General features: G+C 44.5%; 1 protein-coding gene across 3 annotated transcripts in view; it reads left to right on the plus strand.

The window, feature by feature from the left end:
• The window catches only part of C2CD2 (C2 calcium dependent domain containing 2), a 64,105-nt gene that overhangs the window by 39,822 nt on the left and 6,466 nt on the right, over positions 1-17,817 (plus strand). For 2 of the 3 annotated variants that reach the window (XM_069760688.1, XM_069760689.1), the window contains 11 exons: positions 65-184; positions 565-672; positions 822-938; positions 1,687-1,804; positions 2,060-2,162; positions 3,207-3,271; positions 3,713-3,828; positions 5,408-5,588; positions 5,830-5,943; positions 6,026-6,153; positions 7,425-7,716. In XM_069760688.1, the coding sequence (XP_069616789.1) occupies positions 65-184; positions 565-672; positions 822-938; positions 1,687-1,804; positions 2,060-2,162; positions 3,207-3,271; positions 3,713-3,828; positions 5,408-5,588; positions 5,830-5,943; positions 6,026-6,153; positions 7,425-7,716 (1,462 nt within the window). The remainder of the gene's footprint in view (positions 1-64; positions 185-564; positions 673-821; positions 939-1,686; positions 1,805-2,059; positions 2,163-3,206; positions 3,272-3,712; positions 3,829-5,407; positions 5,589-5,829; positions 5,944-6,025; positions 6,154-7,424; positions 7,717-17,817) is intronic. The other variant, XM_069760690.1, reaches the window with a different exon arrangement.

The following is a 17,817-nucleotide window of genomic DNA, read 5'->3' on the forward strand; positions in this document are numbered from 1 at the left end:
TGTGTAAATCTATGTGATAGATGTATCATGATATCCAAGTAACCTGTTAATGATTTGCTTTCAGGTTGTATGCTGCAGCGTGGTGGGTGACTATCTACAATTTGCCGAGCGGGTTACCCGGACCCTTCCAGCTAACTCAGGATGCCAGGTGTACAGTGTCCGCATCACACCACTACATATAAACGTAAGTCTGTACTGGAACCAGTCCTATATCTGTTGGTCATAGGAGATTATTCCCATTACCAGTGAATCCCACCAACCAATTTATTTTCTGTCCTCCATGTAGAGTTTAATTACTACATAGGTCCTTTTTTTACAAGTAACTTTCAAGTACACTTTACGTTATTCAAGATCCCTGATCTCTGCTTGCTGTTAGTGAATGTGGACATTCGGATTTGGCTAGCCTTTATGAGGCAGCCCCTTTAAGACGCCAGGTGTCAGTCTCTCATGCTCACCTTTTTGTGTGTAAGGTTTCCATTCCTTGACAGGAAGCAGAAGTCTTGATACACTAAATACAGTATAGTGAGAGTTCTTTCTTGATCCATCTCCTTTTTCTTCTTCCAGTTGGAACTTCGCATAAAAGAAAGCGCAGGAAAGGACGTCCAGGTCACGTGGTCCATGGGAAACTTCTGTGATCTCGATCTTCAGGTTCAACCAAAAACTAAGCTGGAGGTCAGTCAGTAAGTTGTGTTGTTTTATTTCCTCCATGTTGGCCGTTTCCCTAAAAAAAAAAAGTTCAGATTTGGAATGTGGAAAATGGACAAACCTGGGGAATGTTAACCTGGACGTCCCTACGTCTGAGCTCTGTGTCGTGTTTGCAGACCCCCGGATCGAGTGCAATCAGGGAAACTCTGGAGGACATATTGAAGAACCTCATGGGTTGTGTCCGACCTCAAGTAGACCTGATCGGCAAACCTGCAGACATGAAGGAATACCAGGTATCTAAAAACTAACTAACGCAGACCTTCATTCCTACAGAGGGGTGACCTAATACACCCTTCATCACTGAGAAGCAAGTTAAGCAGGGGCGTGGTTTCCTAAGCAGGGTCGGGACATATTAAGCAGGGGCGGGGTTTCCTAAGCAGGGATGGGACATATTAAGCAGGGGTGGGGTTTCCTAAGCAGGGGCGGGGTTTCCTAAGCAGGGTCGGGACATATTAAGCAGGGGCGGGGTTTCCTAAGCAGGGATGGGACATATTAAGCGGGGGTGGGGTTTCCTAAGCAGGGGCGGGGTTTCCTAAGCAGGGGCGGGGTTTCCTAAGCAGGGATGGGACATATTAAGCAGGGGTGGGGTTTCCTAAGCAGGGGCTGGGTTTCCTAAGCAGGGTCGGGACATATTAAGCAGGGGCGGGGTTTCCTAAGCAGGGATGGGACATATTAAGCAGGGGTGGGGTTTCCTAAGCAGGGGCTGGGTTTCCTAAGCAGGGTCGGGACATATTAAGCAGGGGCGGGGTTTCCTAAGCAGGGGCGGGACATATTAAGCAGGGGCGGTGTTTCCTAAGCAGGGGCGGGGTTTTCTAAGCAGGGTCGGGACATATTAAGCAGGGGCGGGCCAGACTCTTTTAGGAAACACCCACAAACAGGGCCTTATTTCCAATCTTCTCCACCAGTGTGTACAATCGGAGAGACAGGACCCCCACTCATGTATGATATACTATAATATACCACATTCTTTTTAATTTATAGAACTTTCCAGGCTTCCATTCTCCAATAGTCTGTCCTCCGAAACCCCCGCGAGCTCACGAGCTGAAGCTTCAAGTGCGCAATATCAAAGCGGTGCTGACGGGAAATGTCGAGACCTCAGGTAATTTTTACCCTTAAAGGGGGCCTCCACGCATTAAGGTCCCTGGGAAACTTATAGTTTCTACATCTTACTACAACCTTAAAGGGACCCATAAGCTTCGCTCTTTCAGTAGTGCAGCCTTAAACAGTACCAAATATAGACGTGTCATGCTCCGCCCCTTTATCTGGAGTGCTCCTTTAATTCTATAATTTTATATTGAAATATCATCGTCATATACTAAGCGAAGAATCTATCCTTTATTGCTCCCGCCGGCAGGGATGGTGACGTGCTTGGCGCAGCTCAATGACCCCGTCCAGAGATTCACCACTGCGGCCGTACAACAGAGCGCGAGCCCCAGCTGGGAGGATGAATTTCTTTTGTAAGTACTCCGGGGACTTCACAAATCGCTCAGACGTCATTATGATCAATGTTCCAATATGTTTGATGTGTCGAATATTTAGGAAGTTTAGTAAGACTGCAGGATCTGACTACGCAGGGTTTGTTTGTAGTCTGTTACCGTGGAGACACAGGAGATTTAAAAAAAAATACAAACTAGTTACATTGTAGTTTAAGGTTTATTTCTTCAACCGGCTGTATCACAGGCAGTTTCTCTATGTCTACGCCTGCTGCCGGGCTCCGCTGATTATATACAGTACCCTGATAGCTGTCAATGAATGTGGAGCGAGACATAACATCTCCAGCAGGACTTGGCCCCTGTCCACACTGTCAATATACCAATACCTGGTTTACAAACAACAGTATCACTGGGCTTGATTGGCAGCAAACTTGCCTGACCTTAACCCCATAGAGAATCTATGGGGTATTGTCAAGAGGAAGATGAGACACCAGGCCCAACAATGCAGACGAGCTGAAGGCTGCTATCAAAGCAACCTGGGCTTCCATAACCCCTCAGGAGCGCTGATCGCCTCCATGCCACGCCGCATTGATGCAGTTATTGATGCAAAAGGAGCCCGACCAAGTATTGAGAGCATTTACTGAACATACATTTCAGTACGACAACATCTCGGATTTTAAAATCATTTTTCAAGCTGGTGTTATAAAGTATTCTAATTTACTGAGATAATGACTTTTGGGTTTTCATTGGCTGTAAGCCATAATCATCAACATTAACAGAAATAAACACCATCTATAGTAAAGTCCAAAAAGTATCACCAGTCCAACCAGTGTCTATATGTTAGTGGCAGCAGTGCTCATCTGTGACCATGTACATTAGTGGCCATATCAGCACCAGGCGGACCACTTCCCTCAATAATATCATTGTCCTCATGGTGTCAGCCATATTATGGTCCTGTATAACAGTACCACCCTTCACGGATCGCCTGCTATACTCACTACTATCACATATTAATACAGTGTGTAGGATTGGAGAAAACCTTCTTCCCTTCTCCTCCATTTCTTACAGTGAGCTGAATGCAAAGTCCCGAGAGCTGCAGCTGCAGATCAGTGATCCTGGGACCCCCGCCGGGAGTGAGTACCACAGACTTAGACGGTAGCCACCAAAATGCATTAGATTTACCTCCACTGACTGTAATATTCATGTCTGCGGCAGTCCAGTCATCCAGAATATTTAATAATCCGGCATCATTTATGAAAATATTCTGAATAATCAACAATCGTAAATTACTTTATAGTCTCTGGCTGCAAAAAAAAAATACTATAGCAATCTCCTCCTGTTCCAAATGGTCATCAGTGTGCAGATTGTCCCATGGTCAGGGGTGTGTATGCATTGATTTTGGTGAAGATTGTGTAATACTCCATTTATCCTGCGGGGGCACTGTTGGCTTATTGTACACTTTTTGCCGAGTTTTTCCCGAAGATTACATCTGCTTATTGTCAGCCCAGGAAAACCCGTCATATAATAGATGACAAACCCTAATTTATATATATATATTTTTTTTTTTACTGAAGGCCCCCAATTGGCCTGCGCTACTGTACCCCTGGATCTATTCAGGAAGAACCCCTCAGGAAGGCAAAATTATTCACTGAACCCCAATAACCCCTTGTCCGGGTCAATCAGCGCTCAGGTAGGTACCTGTAATAAAGATGTAAATAATTGACCCTCTATAATTTGGGGTCTAAGACAATATGGAGCCTACATAGGAGCTACGGCCCAGCACTAAGCCTAACCACACCTGCTGCCTGGGGCAGTGACCAGAGCAGTGCTCCGATCGCTCCCGTTTAACCCCTTAAATGCTGCTTTTTAGATGTCGCAATTCCTCTGCTGCACCAATTCGGGTGTCTTGAGACCCCATGGCAGGAAGAGGTTAAGTGAAGGCGTCAGTCACCGCCATCTTTATACACCTTTATATTTACATGAGATTGCTAAATTCACTATCACTACGTACTGTAATATTATCGTAATATAGTGGCAGTGATTAAACAACCGCAGGTTCAAGTTCTCTAAAAAGGGACAAATAAAAATAAAAATTACCTTTTCGAAATACATATATAAAAAAAAATCAGAAATATTTTAAATCACGGTCCCCCATTTCCGAGTTAAAAAAAGAAGGAAATTCAATATTATCGCTTCAGTAAAAGTGATATTTCTGAAAATATAAAACTTAAAAGGTTATTCCCATCTCCAGAATCCTATCCCAATATGTAGTAGGTATAATAATAATAATATTAGTACATACCTCCAATTAGAAGTGTAGTATAGTTCTTCTGATTCGCTATGTCTTTTACCCTATGTGAAGGGCATTACATTACATTGTCAGAATTGACAATTTTGGTTGCCGCACCTCTCAAAATTACCACAAAAAAAGATATGTGCCCCAAAATGATATCAATAAAACTACAGCCCGTCATGCAAGAAACAAAACCTCACCCGGCTCTATCAACGCAAAAATGGACCTTTAAATTTGGGTAATTTAATATGTCCGGACCCTGAAGAAGTGACTGTCACGACACAACTGTCTGGTGACCTGGGACCAGGGGCTCCTTCCCTGACCCTAACACTAGGGGGCGCCTTAGCGTGCCCTATTCCCCGGGATACTTCTGAAGGTGAAGATGCCAGGGCCGCCACCCTTGCCTTATCTGCTGAGTTAGCCCTCCGTCTGTTCTCTTCCCCCACCCAGGGAAGAGGGGCACTACTGTGCACCGCAGTACACCAACCTGACAAACAAGGCTACACACAAGGGTAAACTAAAAACTCCAGGCATACAAATATTCACTCAAATATAACAGAGGAAAGCACCGGGGAGTGGAGGTAGGGGAGTAAACAAAAGTAGAGAATTACCACACTTACAAACCAATCAATAGTCACAGATAACTCCTTCAACTCTCCTTCTCATATGACCACCTCTTCCTCCTGAAGACATGCAGCAAATGCTAGCCCTGACATGGATCTGCATCAGAACCCAGATTATAAAGGGGAAGGGAGTGACTAATGGAGCTAACCTGTGAACACAGCGATTTCCAACATGGCTGATTAACCCCAGTTCTGCCAAAAGGAATAAACACCATTAAAACGAAGGAGAAGTGCTTCTTCTCAGCCCCGGAGTAGGAGCTAAGAACAGACGCTGTGGTCTTCTTGCTCCACACTGTCACAGTAACCCCGTGACTTGTTTTATTTCTGTCATTTTTCTGTATTGTTGATTCCAGTTTCTGTTCGTGGAACCAAATGAAATGAAATCGTGGACGGTTCCGGTCCCCGCGAAAAAAGTAGAGAAGGACCGGACGGTGATGCCTTGTGGCACCGTGGTCACCACCGTCACCTCTGTCACGTCAAAGCCGAGGATAGAGGGAAAGAGTGCGGCTGCCGGCTTCAGCGATAAAACATCAGGTACGTCGGTCCCAGGGTATCAGGAGACCCAGAGGTGTAAGGAGCAGTAAACTATAGGACAAAAATTTCTCCATTCTTGTGAACGGAGAGGATTTTTTTAAAAAAGAGGTAAGTTGCAAAGTTCCTCGTTTTTAAAGTCCTGCACCCACAGGGCATGTAGCTAAAACTGACCAGCCACCCCTGCTGTTTCTAAGGGCGTCAAAAAAGTCATAAATCTGTGATGTCTTCTTTATCCTTACAGAATCCCCATCAAGCACCCCCCCTAAAATAAAAGTGATCGAGAGGGATTTCTCTATACAAGCCATTCCTTCCCAAACCGGCGTGGTCAGCAAGGCGCTGTCCTCGTCAGACACAGGTAACACACCAGCCCGCCTCCATTTTTCTAACGTTATACATCTTGCCATTCCTTGTGGTCATTTTCATTGTCTTGGGACCAGAACTCTTGATGCTGAACGGCTCTGACCCGGTGGCAGAAGTCGCCATCAGACAACTGCGGGAATCCTCCAGACAGTCCCTAAAGTCCCCACGGAAGAAGAGCACCATTATCATATCAGGGATCTCCAAGGTAAGAGCCGGCGGATCAGTGCGAGCGAGGGACAACCACGCTGTACGGACATTGTGGATAATCAGTGGGTACAGATCACCAACAGCCCCCATACGCCTGACCTTTGTGTTCGATTATTTTTTTTTCGAAATAGTAAAAAAAAATTGGATTTTTTTTTTACCTAAATATATATATATTTTTTTCCTCCAGAAAATGTGTAACAATTTTGGGGCTTACCAATAGGATTAAAATACAATTTTATTTTGTTTAACTTTTTTTCAATTTTTCAATTTCAATTTTATTTCTATTTTATTTTATTATTTATTTATTTATTTTTTTTACCCAAAAATATATTTTTTTTTCTCCAGAAAATTAATAAACTTTTTGGGCTTACCATTAAAATTAAAAAATGTAATTTTCTTTTCTTTTACTTTTTTTTTTCTATTTTATATCTAATTTTTATTTGTATTTTGTTTTATTATTATTGGAGTACTTTTTTTTTTTCCTCTAGAAAATTCTGAAAGCTTTTGAGGCTTATCCTACCAATAGGATAAAAAATAAAATTTTCTTTCATTTTACATTATCCTTTATATTTTAATTTTATTTGTATTTTGTTTTATTATTGGGAGTTTTTTTTACCCCAAAATATATATTTTTTTTTCTCCAGAACATTCATAACATTTTTTAGGCTTACCAACAGGATTAAAAAAAAATACTTTTTTTAAATTTTATTTTTTAAATATTTCAATGTTATTTGAATTGTGTTTTATTATTATTATTTGTTTTTTTTTACCCAAAAATATAAGATTGAAATATAAAAAAAAAAAGTGAAAGAATATTTTTTTAAATATATTTAAATTTGTATTTTGTTTAATTATTATTGGATATTTTTAAACTCCAAAAATATACTTTTTTTCCCTCCATAAAATTTATAATAATTTTGGGGCTTACCAATAGGGTTAAAAAATACAATTTTCTTTTACTTTTTTTTCTTTATATATATATATATATATATATATATATATATATATATATATATATATAATATATTTTTTTTTTTTATATATATTACTACTTTACTTGTATTTTGTTTTATTATTATATTCACAAATATTTAATAAGAAAAAATATTTTAAAACAATGTTCTGAAATCGGAAAAAAAAAATATATATATATACTAATCCATTCACACAACAAAAGGGATGGCTGAGGGTCCCAGGGATCAGACCCTCAGCGATCGGACCCCTTTAAGCAGCACTTATCTCCCTGCACTGCACCTTGTGCTTCCTCAGAGCGTGCTTACTCAGGACGATGAAGCCACCCTCATGTCGAATTACGCCGCCTCCATGGACAACACGATAATGAACGACTCATCCTTTGACGACGTCAAGACCGCCAACGATAAAGATCTGCCGTTGGCGTCTACCAGCACCGTGCCAGCCATGAGCTTGGAAGACGACGTCTGGGAGCACGGCAGTCAGCTGGGGGAGTGGAACGGAAATGGAATGGAGGACCTGGACTCGGAATTAGTATCTGTCAGTAACCTGAGCATGTCAGAGACGGGGAGCATCAGAAAATCAAAAGGTCTGTGCTCAGCGCTGCCCCCGCTGTGTTAATCCGTCATTACACCTCACATTGTGACTCTAATTAACCAAGTGGTGATAACGCTTCTCGTCCGCATACATTTGCATCTCATTACCATTTCTCCAGTGAACTCATAAATGTTTTTCCAGGAATATGTCTTTTAATGGGATCACGATTCTTTATGATCACTGGGGGTAAGGCTGACCACGGGAATAGGGGGTTTCCCAGTCTCCTGGAGTGCTATGGTGAGCATGTGCGACCACTGCTCCATCCCCTCTCTTTAGGAACTGTGGTCGCACATGCTCACTACTGTTCCATTCTCGCAGGGAACTTTGGGCCCACCTTTCTCTGGATTGGTAGGCATCTCAACAGCCGGACCCCCAGCAATCATATATTTATCATCTTTCCTGTGGATAGGCGATATGCTGTATGTTCACAGAACTTTTCGTCTTCAGTCTGATCTAGCAAGGACCTGTCCGGTTTAAAGTAGGAAAAAGACAGTGTTACATTGACCACAGAGTAGTCGCCCTCAGGTTATAGCCATCAATGATATTTCCATATACCAGCGGTTACCTTTAGTTAAAAAAAAGTTGCAGACTGAAATCTTCATTCAATCCAGACCCATATTATATATTTTGCAGCCTGCTCCTAATTTTCAGACTTTTCTCATGTGAGAGTGTCCCCCCCAGTAATATAGGCTGGATGTGAGCTCTGTGTGTCTCTACTAGTAATATAGGCTGGATGTGAGCTCTGTGTGTCTTTCCCAGTAATGTAGGCTGGATGTGAGGTCTGTGTGTCTCTCCCAGTAATACAGGCTGGATGTGAGGTCTGTGTGTCTTTCCCAGTAATGTAGGCTGGATGTGAGCTATGTGTGTCTCTCCTAGTAATATAGGCTGAATGTGAGAGCTGTGTGTCTCTCCTAGTAATATAGGCTGGATGTGAGGTCTGTGTGCATCCCAGTAATATTGGCAGGATGTGAGCTCTGTGTGTCTCTCCCAATAATATAGGCTGGATGTGAGCTCTGTGTGTCTCTCCCAGTAATATTGGCTGGATGTGAGGTCTGTGTGTCTCTCCCAGTAATATAGGCTGGATGTGAGCTCTGTTTGTCTCCCAGTAATATAGGCTGGATATGAGCTCTGTGTGTCTCTCCCAATAATATAGGCTGGATGTGAGCTCTGTGTGTCTCTCCCAGTAATATTGGCTGGATGTGAGGTCTGTGTGTCTCTCCCAGTAATATTGGCTGGATGTGAGGTCTGTGTGTCTCTCCCAATAATATAGGCTGGATGTGAGCTCTGTTTGTCTCCCAGTAATATAGGCTGGATGTGAGGTCTGTGTGTCTCTCCCAGTAATATAGGCTGGATGTGAGGTCTGTGTGTCTCTCCCAGTAATATAGGCTGGATGTGAGGTCTGTGTGCCTCTCCCAGTAATATAGGCTGGAGGTGAGGTCTGTGTGCCTTTCCCAGTAATATAGGCTGGATGTGAGCTCTGTTTGTCTCCCAGTAATATAGGCTGGATATGAGCTCTGTGTGTCTCTCCCAATAATATAGGCTGGATGTGAGCTCTGTGTGTCTCTCCCAGTAATATTGGCTGGATGTGAGGTCTGTGTGTCTCTCCCAGTAATATTGGCTGGATGTGAGGTCTGTGTGTCTCTCCCAATAATATAGGCTGGATGTGAGCTCTGTTTGTCTCCCAGTAATATAGGCTGGATGTGAGGTCTGTGTGTCTCTCCCAGTAATATAGACTGGATGTGAGGTCTGTGTGTCTCTCCCAGTAATATAGGCTGGATGTGAGGTCTGTGTGCCTCTCCCAGTAATATAGGCTGGAGGTGAGGTCTGTGTGCCTTTCCCAGTAATATAGGCTGGATGTGAGCTCTGTGTGTCTCTCCCAGTAATATAGGCTGGATGTGAGCTCTGTGTGTCTTTCCCAGTAATGTAGGCTGGATGTGAGATCTGTGTGTCTCTCCTAGTAATATAGGCTGGATGTGAGCTCTGTGTGTCTTTCCCAGTAATATAGGCTGGATGTGAGATCTGTCTGTCTCTCCTAGTAATATAGGCTGGATGTGAGATCTGTGTGTCTCTCCTAGTAATATAGGCTGGATGTGAGATCTGTGTGTCTCTCCCAGTAATATAGGCTGGATGTGAGCTCTGTGTGTCTTTCCCAGTAATGTAGGCTGGATGTGAGCTATGTGTGTCTCTCCTAATAATATAGGCTGAATGTGAGATCTGTGTGTCTCTCCTAGTATTATAGGCTGGATGTGAGCTCTGTGTGTCTTACCCAGTAATGTAGGCTGGATGTGAGCTATGTGTGTCTCTCCTAGTAATATAGGCTGGATGTGAGATCTGTGTGTCTCTCCCAGTAATACAGGCTGGATGTGAGTTTTGTCTGCCTCTCCTAGAAATATAGGCTGGATGTGAGGTCTGTGTGTCTCTCCCAGTAATATAGGCTGGATGTGAGCTATGTGTGTCGTTCCCAGTAATATAGGCTGGATGTGAGGTCTGTGTGTCTCGCCTAGTAATATAGGCTGGATGTGAGTTCTGTCTGTCTCTCCTAGAAATATAGGATGGATGTGAGCTCTGTGTGTCTCTCCCAGTAATATAGGCTGGATTTGAGTTCTGTGTGTCTCTCCCAGTAATATAGGCTGGATATGAGGTCTGTGTGTCTCTCCCAGTAATATAGGCTGGATGTGAGGTCTGTGTGTCTCTCCTAGTAATATAGGCTGGATGTGAGTTCTGTCTGTCTCTCCTAGAAATATAGGCTGGATGTGAGGTCTGTGTGTCTCTCCCAGTAATATAGGCTGGATGTGAGCTCTGTGTGTCGTTCCCAGTAATATAGGCTGGATGTGAGGTCTGTGTGTCTCGCCTAGTAATATAGGCTGGATGTGAGTTCTGTCTGTCTCTCCTAGAAATATAGGATGGATGTGAGCTATGTGTGTCTCTCCCAGTAATATAGGCTGGATTTGAGTTCTGTGTGTCTCTCCCAGTAATATAGGCTGGATATGAGGTCTGTGTGTCTCTCCCAGTAATTTAGGCTGGATGTGAGGTCTGTGTGTCTCTCCTAGTAATATAGGCTGGATGTGAGTTCTGTCTGTCTCTCCTAGAAATATAGGCTGGATGTGAGGTCTGTGTGTCTCTCCCAGTAATATAGGCTGGATGTGAGGTCTGTGAGTCTCTCTCAGTAATATAGGCTGGATGTGAGCTCTGTGTGTCTCTCCCAGTAATATAGGCTGGATGTGAGGTCAGTATGTCTCTCCTAGTAATATAGGCTGGATGTGAAGTCTGTGTGTCTTTCCCAGTAATATAGGCTGGCTGTGAGGTCAGTGTGTCTCTCCCAGTAATATAGGCTGGATGTGAGGTCTGTGTGTCTTTCCCAGTAATGTAGGCTGGATGTGAGGTCTGTGTGTCTCTCCCAGTAATACAGGCTGGATGTGAGGTCTGTGTGTCTTTCCCAGTAATGTAGGCTGGATGTGAGCTATGTGTGTCTCTCCTAGTAATATAGGCTGAATGTGAGAGCTGTGTGTCTCTCCTAGTAATATAGGCTGGATGTGAGGTCTGTGTGCATCCCAGTAATATTGGCAGGATGTGAGCTCTGTGTGTCTCTCCCAATAATATAGGCTGGATGTGAGCTCTGTGTGTCTCTCCCAGTAATATTGGCTGGATGTGAGGTCTGTGTCTCTCTCCCAGTAATATAGGCTGGATGTGAGCTCTGTTTGTCTCCCAGTAATATAGGCTGGATATGAGCTCTGTGTGTCTCTCCCAATAATATAGGCTGGATGTGAGCTCTGTGTGTCTCTCCCAGTAATATTGGCTGGATGTGAGGTCTGTGTGTCTCTCCCAGTAATATTGGCTGGATGTGAGGTCTGTGTGTCTCTCCCAATAATATAGGCTGGATGTGAGCTCTGTTTGTCTCCCAGTAATATAGGCTGGATGTGAGGTCTGTGTGTCTCTCCCAGTAATATAGGCTGGATGTGAGGTCTGTGTGTCTCTCCCAGTAATATAGGCTGGATGTGAGGTCTGTGTGCCTCTCCCAGTAATATAGGCTGGAGGTGAGGTCTGTGTGTCTTTCCCAGTAATATAGGCTGGATGTGAGCTCTGTGTGTCTCTCCCAGTAATATAGGCTGGATGTGAGCTCTGTGTGTCTTTCCCAGTAATGTAGGCTGGATGTGAGATCTGTGTGTCTCTCCTAGTAATATAAGCTGGATGTGAGCTCTGTGTGTCTTTCCCAGTAATATAGGCTGGATGTGAGATCTGTCTGTCTCTCCTAGTAATATAGGCTGGATGTGAGATCTGTGTGTCTCTCCTAGTAATATAGGCTGGATGTGAGATCTGTGTGTCTCTCCCAGTAATATAGGCTGGATGTGAGCTCTGTGTGTCTTTCCCAGTAATGTAGGCTGGATGTGAGCTATGTGTGTCTCTCCTAGTAATATAGGCTGAATGTGAGATCTGTGTGTCTCTCCTAGTAATATAGGCTGGATGTGAGCTCTGTGTGTCTTACCCAGTAATGTAGGCTGGATGTGAGCTATGTGTGTCTCTCCTAGTAATATAGGCTGGATGTGAGATCTGTGTGTCTCTCCCAGTAATACAGGCTGGATGTGAGTTTTGTCTGCCTCTCCTAGAAATATAGGCTGGATGTGAGGTCTGTGTGTCTCTCCCAGTAATATAGGCTGGATGTGAGCTCTGTGTGTCGTTCCCAGTAATATAGGCTGGATGTGAGGTCTGTGTGTCTCGCCTAGTAATATAGGCTGGATGTGAGTTCTGTCTGTCTCTCCTAGAAATATAGGATGGATGTGAGCTCTGTGTGTCTCTCCCAGTAATATAGGCTGGATTTGAGTTCTGTGTGTCTCTCCCAGTAATATAGGCTGGATATGAGGTCTGTGTGTCTCTCCCAGTAATATAGGCTGGATGTGAGGTCTGTGTGTCTCTCCTAGTAATATAGGCTGGATGTGAGTTCTGTCTGTCTCTCCTAGAAATATAGGCTGGATGTGAGGTCTGTGTGTCTCTCCCAGTAATATAGGCTGGATGTGAGGTCTGTGAGTCTCTCTCAGTAATATAGGCTGGATGTGAGCTCTGTGTGTCTCTCCCAGTAATATAGGCTGGATGTGAGGTCAGTATGTCTCTCCTAGTAATATAGGCTGGATGTGAAGTCTGTGTGTCTTTCCCAGTAATATAGGCTGGCTGTGAGGTCAGTGTGTCTCTCCCAGTAATATAGGCTGGATGTGAGGTCTGTGAGTCTCCCAGTAATATAGGCTGGCTGTGAGGTCAGTGTGTCTCTCCCAGTAATATAGGCTGTCTGTGAGGTCAGTGTGTCTCTCCCAGTAATATAGGCTGGTTGTGAGGTCTGTGTGTCTCTCCCAGTAATATAGGCTGGATGTGAGGTCTGTGTGTCTTTCACAGTAATATAGGCTGGATGTGAGGTCTGTGTGTCTCTCCCAGTAATATAGATCGGATGTGAGCTCTGTGTGTCTCTCCCAGTAATATAGGCTGGATGTGAGATCTGTCTGTCTCTCCTAGTAATATAGGCTGGATGTGAGATCTGTGTGTCTCTCCTAGTAATATAGGCTGGATGTGAGATCTGTGTGTCTCTCCCAGTAATATAGGCTGGATGTGAGCTCTGTGTGTCTTTCCCAGTAATGTAGGCTGGATGTGAGCTATGTGTGTCTCTCCTAATAATATAGGCTGAATGTGAGATCTGTGTGTCTCTCCTAGTATTATAGGCTGGATGTGAGCTCTGTGTGTCTTACCCAGTAATGTAGGCTGGATGTGAGCTATGTGTGTCTCTCCTAGTAATATAGGCTGGATGTGAGATCTGTGTGTCTCTCCCAGTAATACAGGCTGGATGTGAGTTTTGTCTGCCTCTCCTAGAAATATAGGCTGGATGTGAGGTCTGTGTGTCTCTCCCAGTAATATAGGCTGGATGTGAGCTATGTGTGTCGTTCCCAGTAATATAGGCTGGATGTGAGGTCTGTGTGTCTCGCCTAGTAATATAGGCTGGATGTGAGTTCTGTCTGTCTCTCCTAGAAATATAGGATGGATGTTAGCTCTGTGTGTCTCTCCCAGTAATATAGGCTGGATTTGAGTTCTGTGTGTCTCTCCCAGTAATATAGGCTGGATATGAGGTCTGTGTGTCTCTCCCAGTAATATAGGCTGGATGTGAGGTCTGTGTGTCTCTCCTAGTAATATAGGCTGGATGTGAGTTCTGTCTGTCTCTCCTAGAAATATAGGCTGGATGTGAGGTCTGTGTGTCTCTCCCAGTAATATAGGCTGGATGTGAGCTCTGTGTGTCGTTCCCAGTAATATAGGCTGGATGTGAGGTCTGTGTGTCTCGCCTAGTAATATAGGCTGGATGTGAGTTCTGTCTGTCTCTCCTAGAAATATAGGATGGATGTGAGCTATGTGTGTCTCTCCCAGTAATATAGGCTGGATTTGAGTTCTGTGTGTCTCTCCCAGTAATATAGGCTGGATATGAGGTCTGTGTGTCTCTCCCAGTAATTTAGGCTGGATGTGAGGTCTGTGTGTCTCTCCTAGTAATATAGGCTGGATGTGAGTTCTGTCTGTCTCTCCTAGAAATATAGGCTGGATGTGAGGTCTGTGTGTCTCTCCCAGTAATATAGGCTGGATGTGAGGTCTGTGAGTCTCTCTCAGTAATATAGGCTGGATGTGAGCTCTGTGTGTCTCTCCCAGTAATATAGGCTGGATGTGAGGTCAGTATGTCTCTCCTAGTAATATAGGCTGGATGTGAAGTCTGTGTGTCTTTCCCAGTAATATAGGCTGGCTGTGAGGTCAGTGTGTCTCTCCCAGTAATATAGGCTGGATGTGAGGTCTGTGTGTCTTTCCCAGTAATGTAGGCTGGATGTGAGGTCTGTGTGTCTCTCCCAGTAATACAGGCTGGATGTGAGGTCTGTGTGTCTTTCCCAGTAATGTAGGCTGGATGTGAGCTATGTGTGTCTCTCCTAGTAATATAGGCTGAATGTGAGAGCTGTGTGTCTCTCCTAGTAATATAGGCTGGATGTGAGGTCTGTGTGCATCCCAGTAATATTGGCAGGATGTGAGCTCTGTGTGTCTCTCCCAATAATATAGGCTGGATGTGAGCTCTGTGTGTCTCTCCCAGTAATATTGGCTGGATGTGAGGTCTGTGTGTCTCTCCCAGTAATATAGGCTGGATGTGAGCTCTGTTTGTCTCCCAGTAATATAGGCTGGATATGAGCTCTGTGTGTCTCTCCCAATAATATAGGCTGGATGTGAGCTCTGTGTGTCTCTCCCAGTAATATTGGCTGGATGTGAGGTCTGTGTGTCTCTCCCAGTAATATTGGCTGGATGTGAGGTCTGTGTGTCTCTCCCAATAATATAGGCTGGATGTGAGCTCTGTTTGTCTCCCAGTAATATAGGCTGGATGTGAGGTCTGTGTGTCTCTCCCAGTAATATAGGCTGGATGTGAGGTCTGTGTGTCTCTCCCAGTAATATAGGCTGGATGTGAGGTCTGTGTGCCTCTCCCAGTAATATAGGCTGGAGGTGAGGTCTGTGTGTCTTTCCCAGTAATATAGGCTGGATGTGAGCTCTGTGTGTCTCTCCCAGTAATATAGGCTGGATGTGAGCTCTGTGTGTCTTTCCCAGTAATGTAGGCTGGATGTGAGATCTGTGTGTCTCTCCTAGTAATATAGGCTGGATGTGAGCTCTGTGTGTCTTTCCCAGTAATATAGGCTGGATGTGAGATCTGTCTGTCTCTCCTAGTAATATAGGCTGGATGTGAGATCTGTGTGTCTCTCCTAGTAATATAGGCTGGATGTGAGATCTGTGTGTCTCTCCCAGTAATATAGGCTGGATGTGAGCTCTGTGTGTCTTTCCCAGTAATGTAGGCTGGATGTGAGCTATGTGTGTCTCTCCTAGTAATATAGGCTGAATGTGAGATCTGTGTGTCTCTCCTAGTAATATAGGCTGGATGTGAGCTCTGTGTGTCTTACCCAGTAATGTAGGCTGGATGTGAGCTATGTGTGTCTCTCCTAGTAATATAGGCTGGATGTGAGATCTGTGTGTCTCTCCCAGTAATACAGGCTGGATGTGAGTTTTGTCTGCCTCTCCTAGAAATATAGGCTGGATGTGAGGTCTGTGTGTCTCTCCCAGTAATATAGGCTGGATGTGAGCTCTGTGTGTCGTTCCCAGTAATATAGGCTGGATGTGAGGTCTGTGTGTCTCGCCTAGTAATATAGGCTGGATGTGAGTTCTGTCTGTCTCTCCTAGAAATATAGGATGGATGTGAGCTCTGTGTGTCTCTCCCAGTAATATAGGCTGGATTTGAGTTCTGTGTGTCTCTCCCAGTAATATAGGCTGGATATGAGGTCTGTGTGTCTCTCCCAGTAATATAGGCTGGATGTGAGGTCTGTGTGTCTCTCCTAGTAATATAGGCTGGATGTGAGTTCTGTCTGTCTCTCCTAGAAATATAGGCTGGATGTGAGGTCTGTGTGTCTCTCCCAGTAATATAGGCTGGATGTGAGGTCTGTGAGTCTCTCTCAGTAATATAGGCTGGATGTGAGCTCTGTGTGTCTCTCCCAGTAATATAGGCTGGATGTGAGGTCAGTATGTCTCTCCTAGTAATATAGGCTGGATGTGAAGTCTGTGTGTCTTTCCCAGTAATATAGGCTGGCTGTGAGGTCAGTGTGTCTCTCCCAGTAATATAGGCTGGATGTGAGGTCTGTGAGTCTCCCAGTAATATAGGCTGGCTGTGAGGTCAGTGTGTCTCTCCCAGTAATATAGGCTGTCTGTGAGGTCAGTGTGTCTCTCCCAGTAATATAGGCTGGTTGTGAGGTCTGTGTGTCTCTCCCAGTAATATAGGCTGGATGTGAGGTCTGTGTGTCTTTCACAGTAATATAGGCTGGATGTGAGGTCTGTGTGTCTCTCCCAGTAATATAGATCGGATGTGAGCTCTGTGTGTCTCTCCCAGTAATATAGACTGGATGTGAGGTATGTGTGTCTCTACCAGTAATATAGGCTGGAGGTGAGCTCTGTGTACCTCTCCCAGTAATATAGGCTGGATGTGAAGTCTGTGTGTCTCTCCCAGTAATATAGGCTGGATGTGAGCTGTGTGTGTCTTTCCCAGTAATATAGGCTGGCTGTGAGGTCATTGTGTCTCTCCCAGTAATATAGGCTGGATGTGAGCTGTGTGTGTCTCTCCCAGTAATATAGGCTGGATGTGAGCTCTGTGTGTCTCTCCCAGTAATATAGGCTGGATGTGAGGTCAGTATGTCTCTCCTAGTAATATAGGCTGGATGTGAAGTCTGTGTGTTTTTCCCAGTAATATAGGCTGGCTGTGAGGTCAGTGTGTCTCTCCCAGTAATATAGGCTGGATGTGAGGTCTGTGTGTCTCTCCCAGTAATATAGGCTGGATGTGAGGTCTGTGTGTCTTTCACAGTAATATAGGCTGGATGTGAGGTCTGTGTGTCTCTCCCAGTAATATAGATTGGATGTGAGCTCTGTGTGTCTCTCCCAGTAATATAGACTGGATGTGAGGTCTGTGTGTCTCTACCAGTAATATAGGCTGGAGGTGAGCTCTGTGTACCTCTCCCAGTAATATAGGCTGGATGTGAGGTCTGTGTGTCTCTCCCAGTAATATAGGCTGGATGTGAGCTGTGTGTGTCTCTCCCAGTAATATAGGCTGGATGTGAGGTCTATGAGTCTCTTCCAGTAATATAGACTGAATGTGAGGTCTGTGAGTCTCTCCCAGTAATATAGGCTGGATGTGAGCTCTGTGTGTCTCTCCCAGTAATATAGGCTGGATGTGAGCTCTGTGTGTCTCTCCCAGTAATATAGGCTGGATGTGAGGTCTGTGTGTCTCTCCCAGTAATATAGGCTGGATGTGAGGTCTGTGAGTCTCTCCCAGTAATATAGGCTGGATGTGAGCTCTGTGTGTCTCTCCCAGTAATATAGGCTGGATGTGAGGTCTGTGTGTCTCTCCCAGTAATATAGGCTGGATGTGAGGTCAGTGTTTCTCTCCCAGTAATATAGGCTAGATGTGAGGTCTGTGAGTCTCTCCCAGTAATATAGACTGGATGTGAGGTCTGTGAGTCTCTCCCAGTAATATAGGCTGGATGTGAGCTCTGTGTGTCTCTCCCAG

Source organism: Ranitomeya imitator, chromosome 3 (genome assembly GCF_032444005.1).
Source record: "Ranitomeya imitator isolate aRanImi1 chromosome 3, aRanImi1.pri, whole genome shotgun sequence".
Taxonomy (NCBI): domain Eukaryota; kingdom Metazoa; phylum Chordata; class Amphibia; order Anura; family Dendrobatidae; genus Ranitomeya; species Ranitomeya imitator.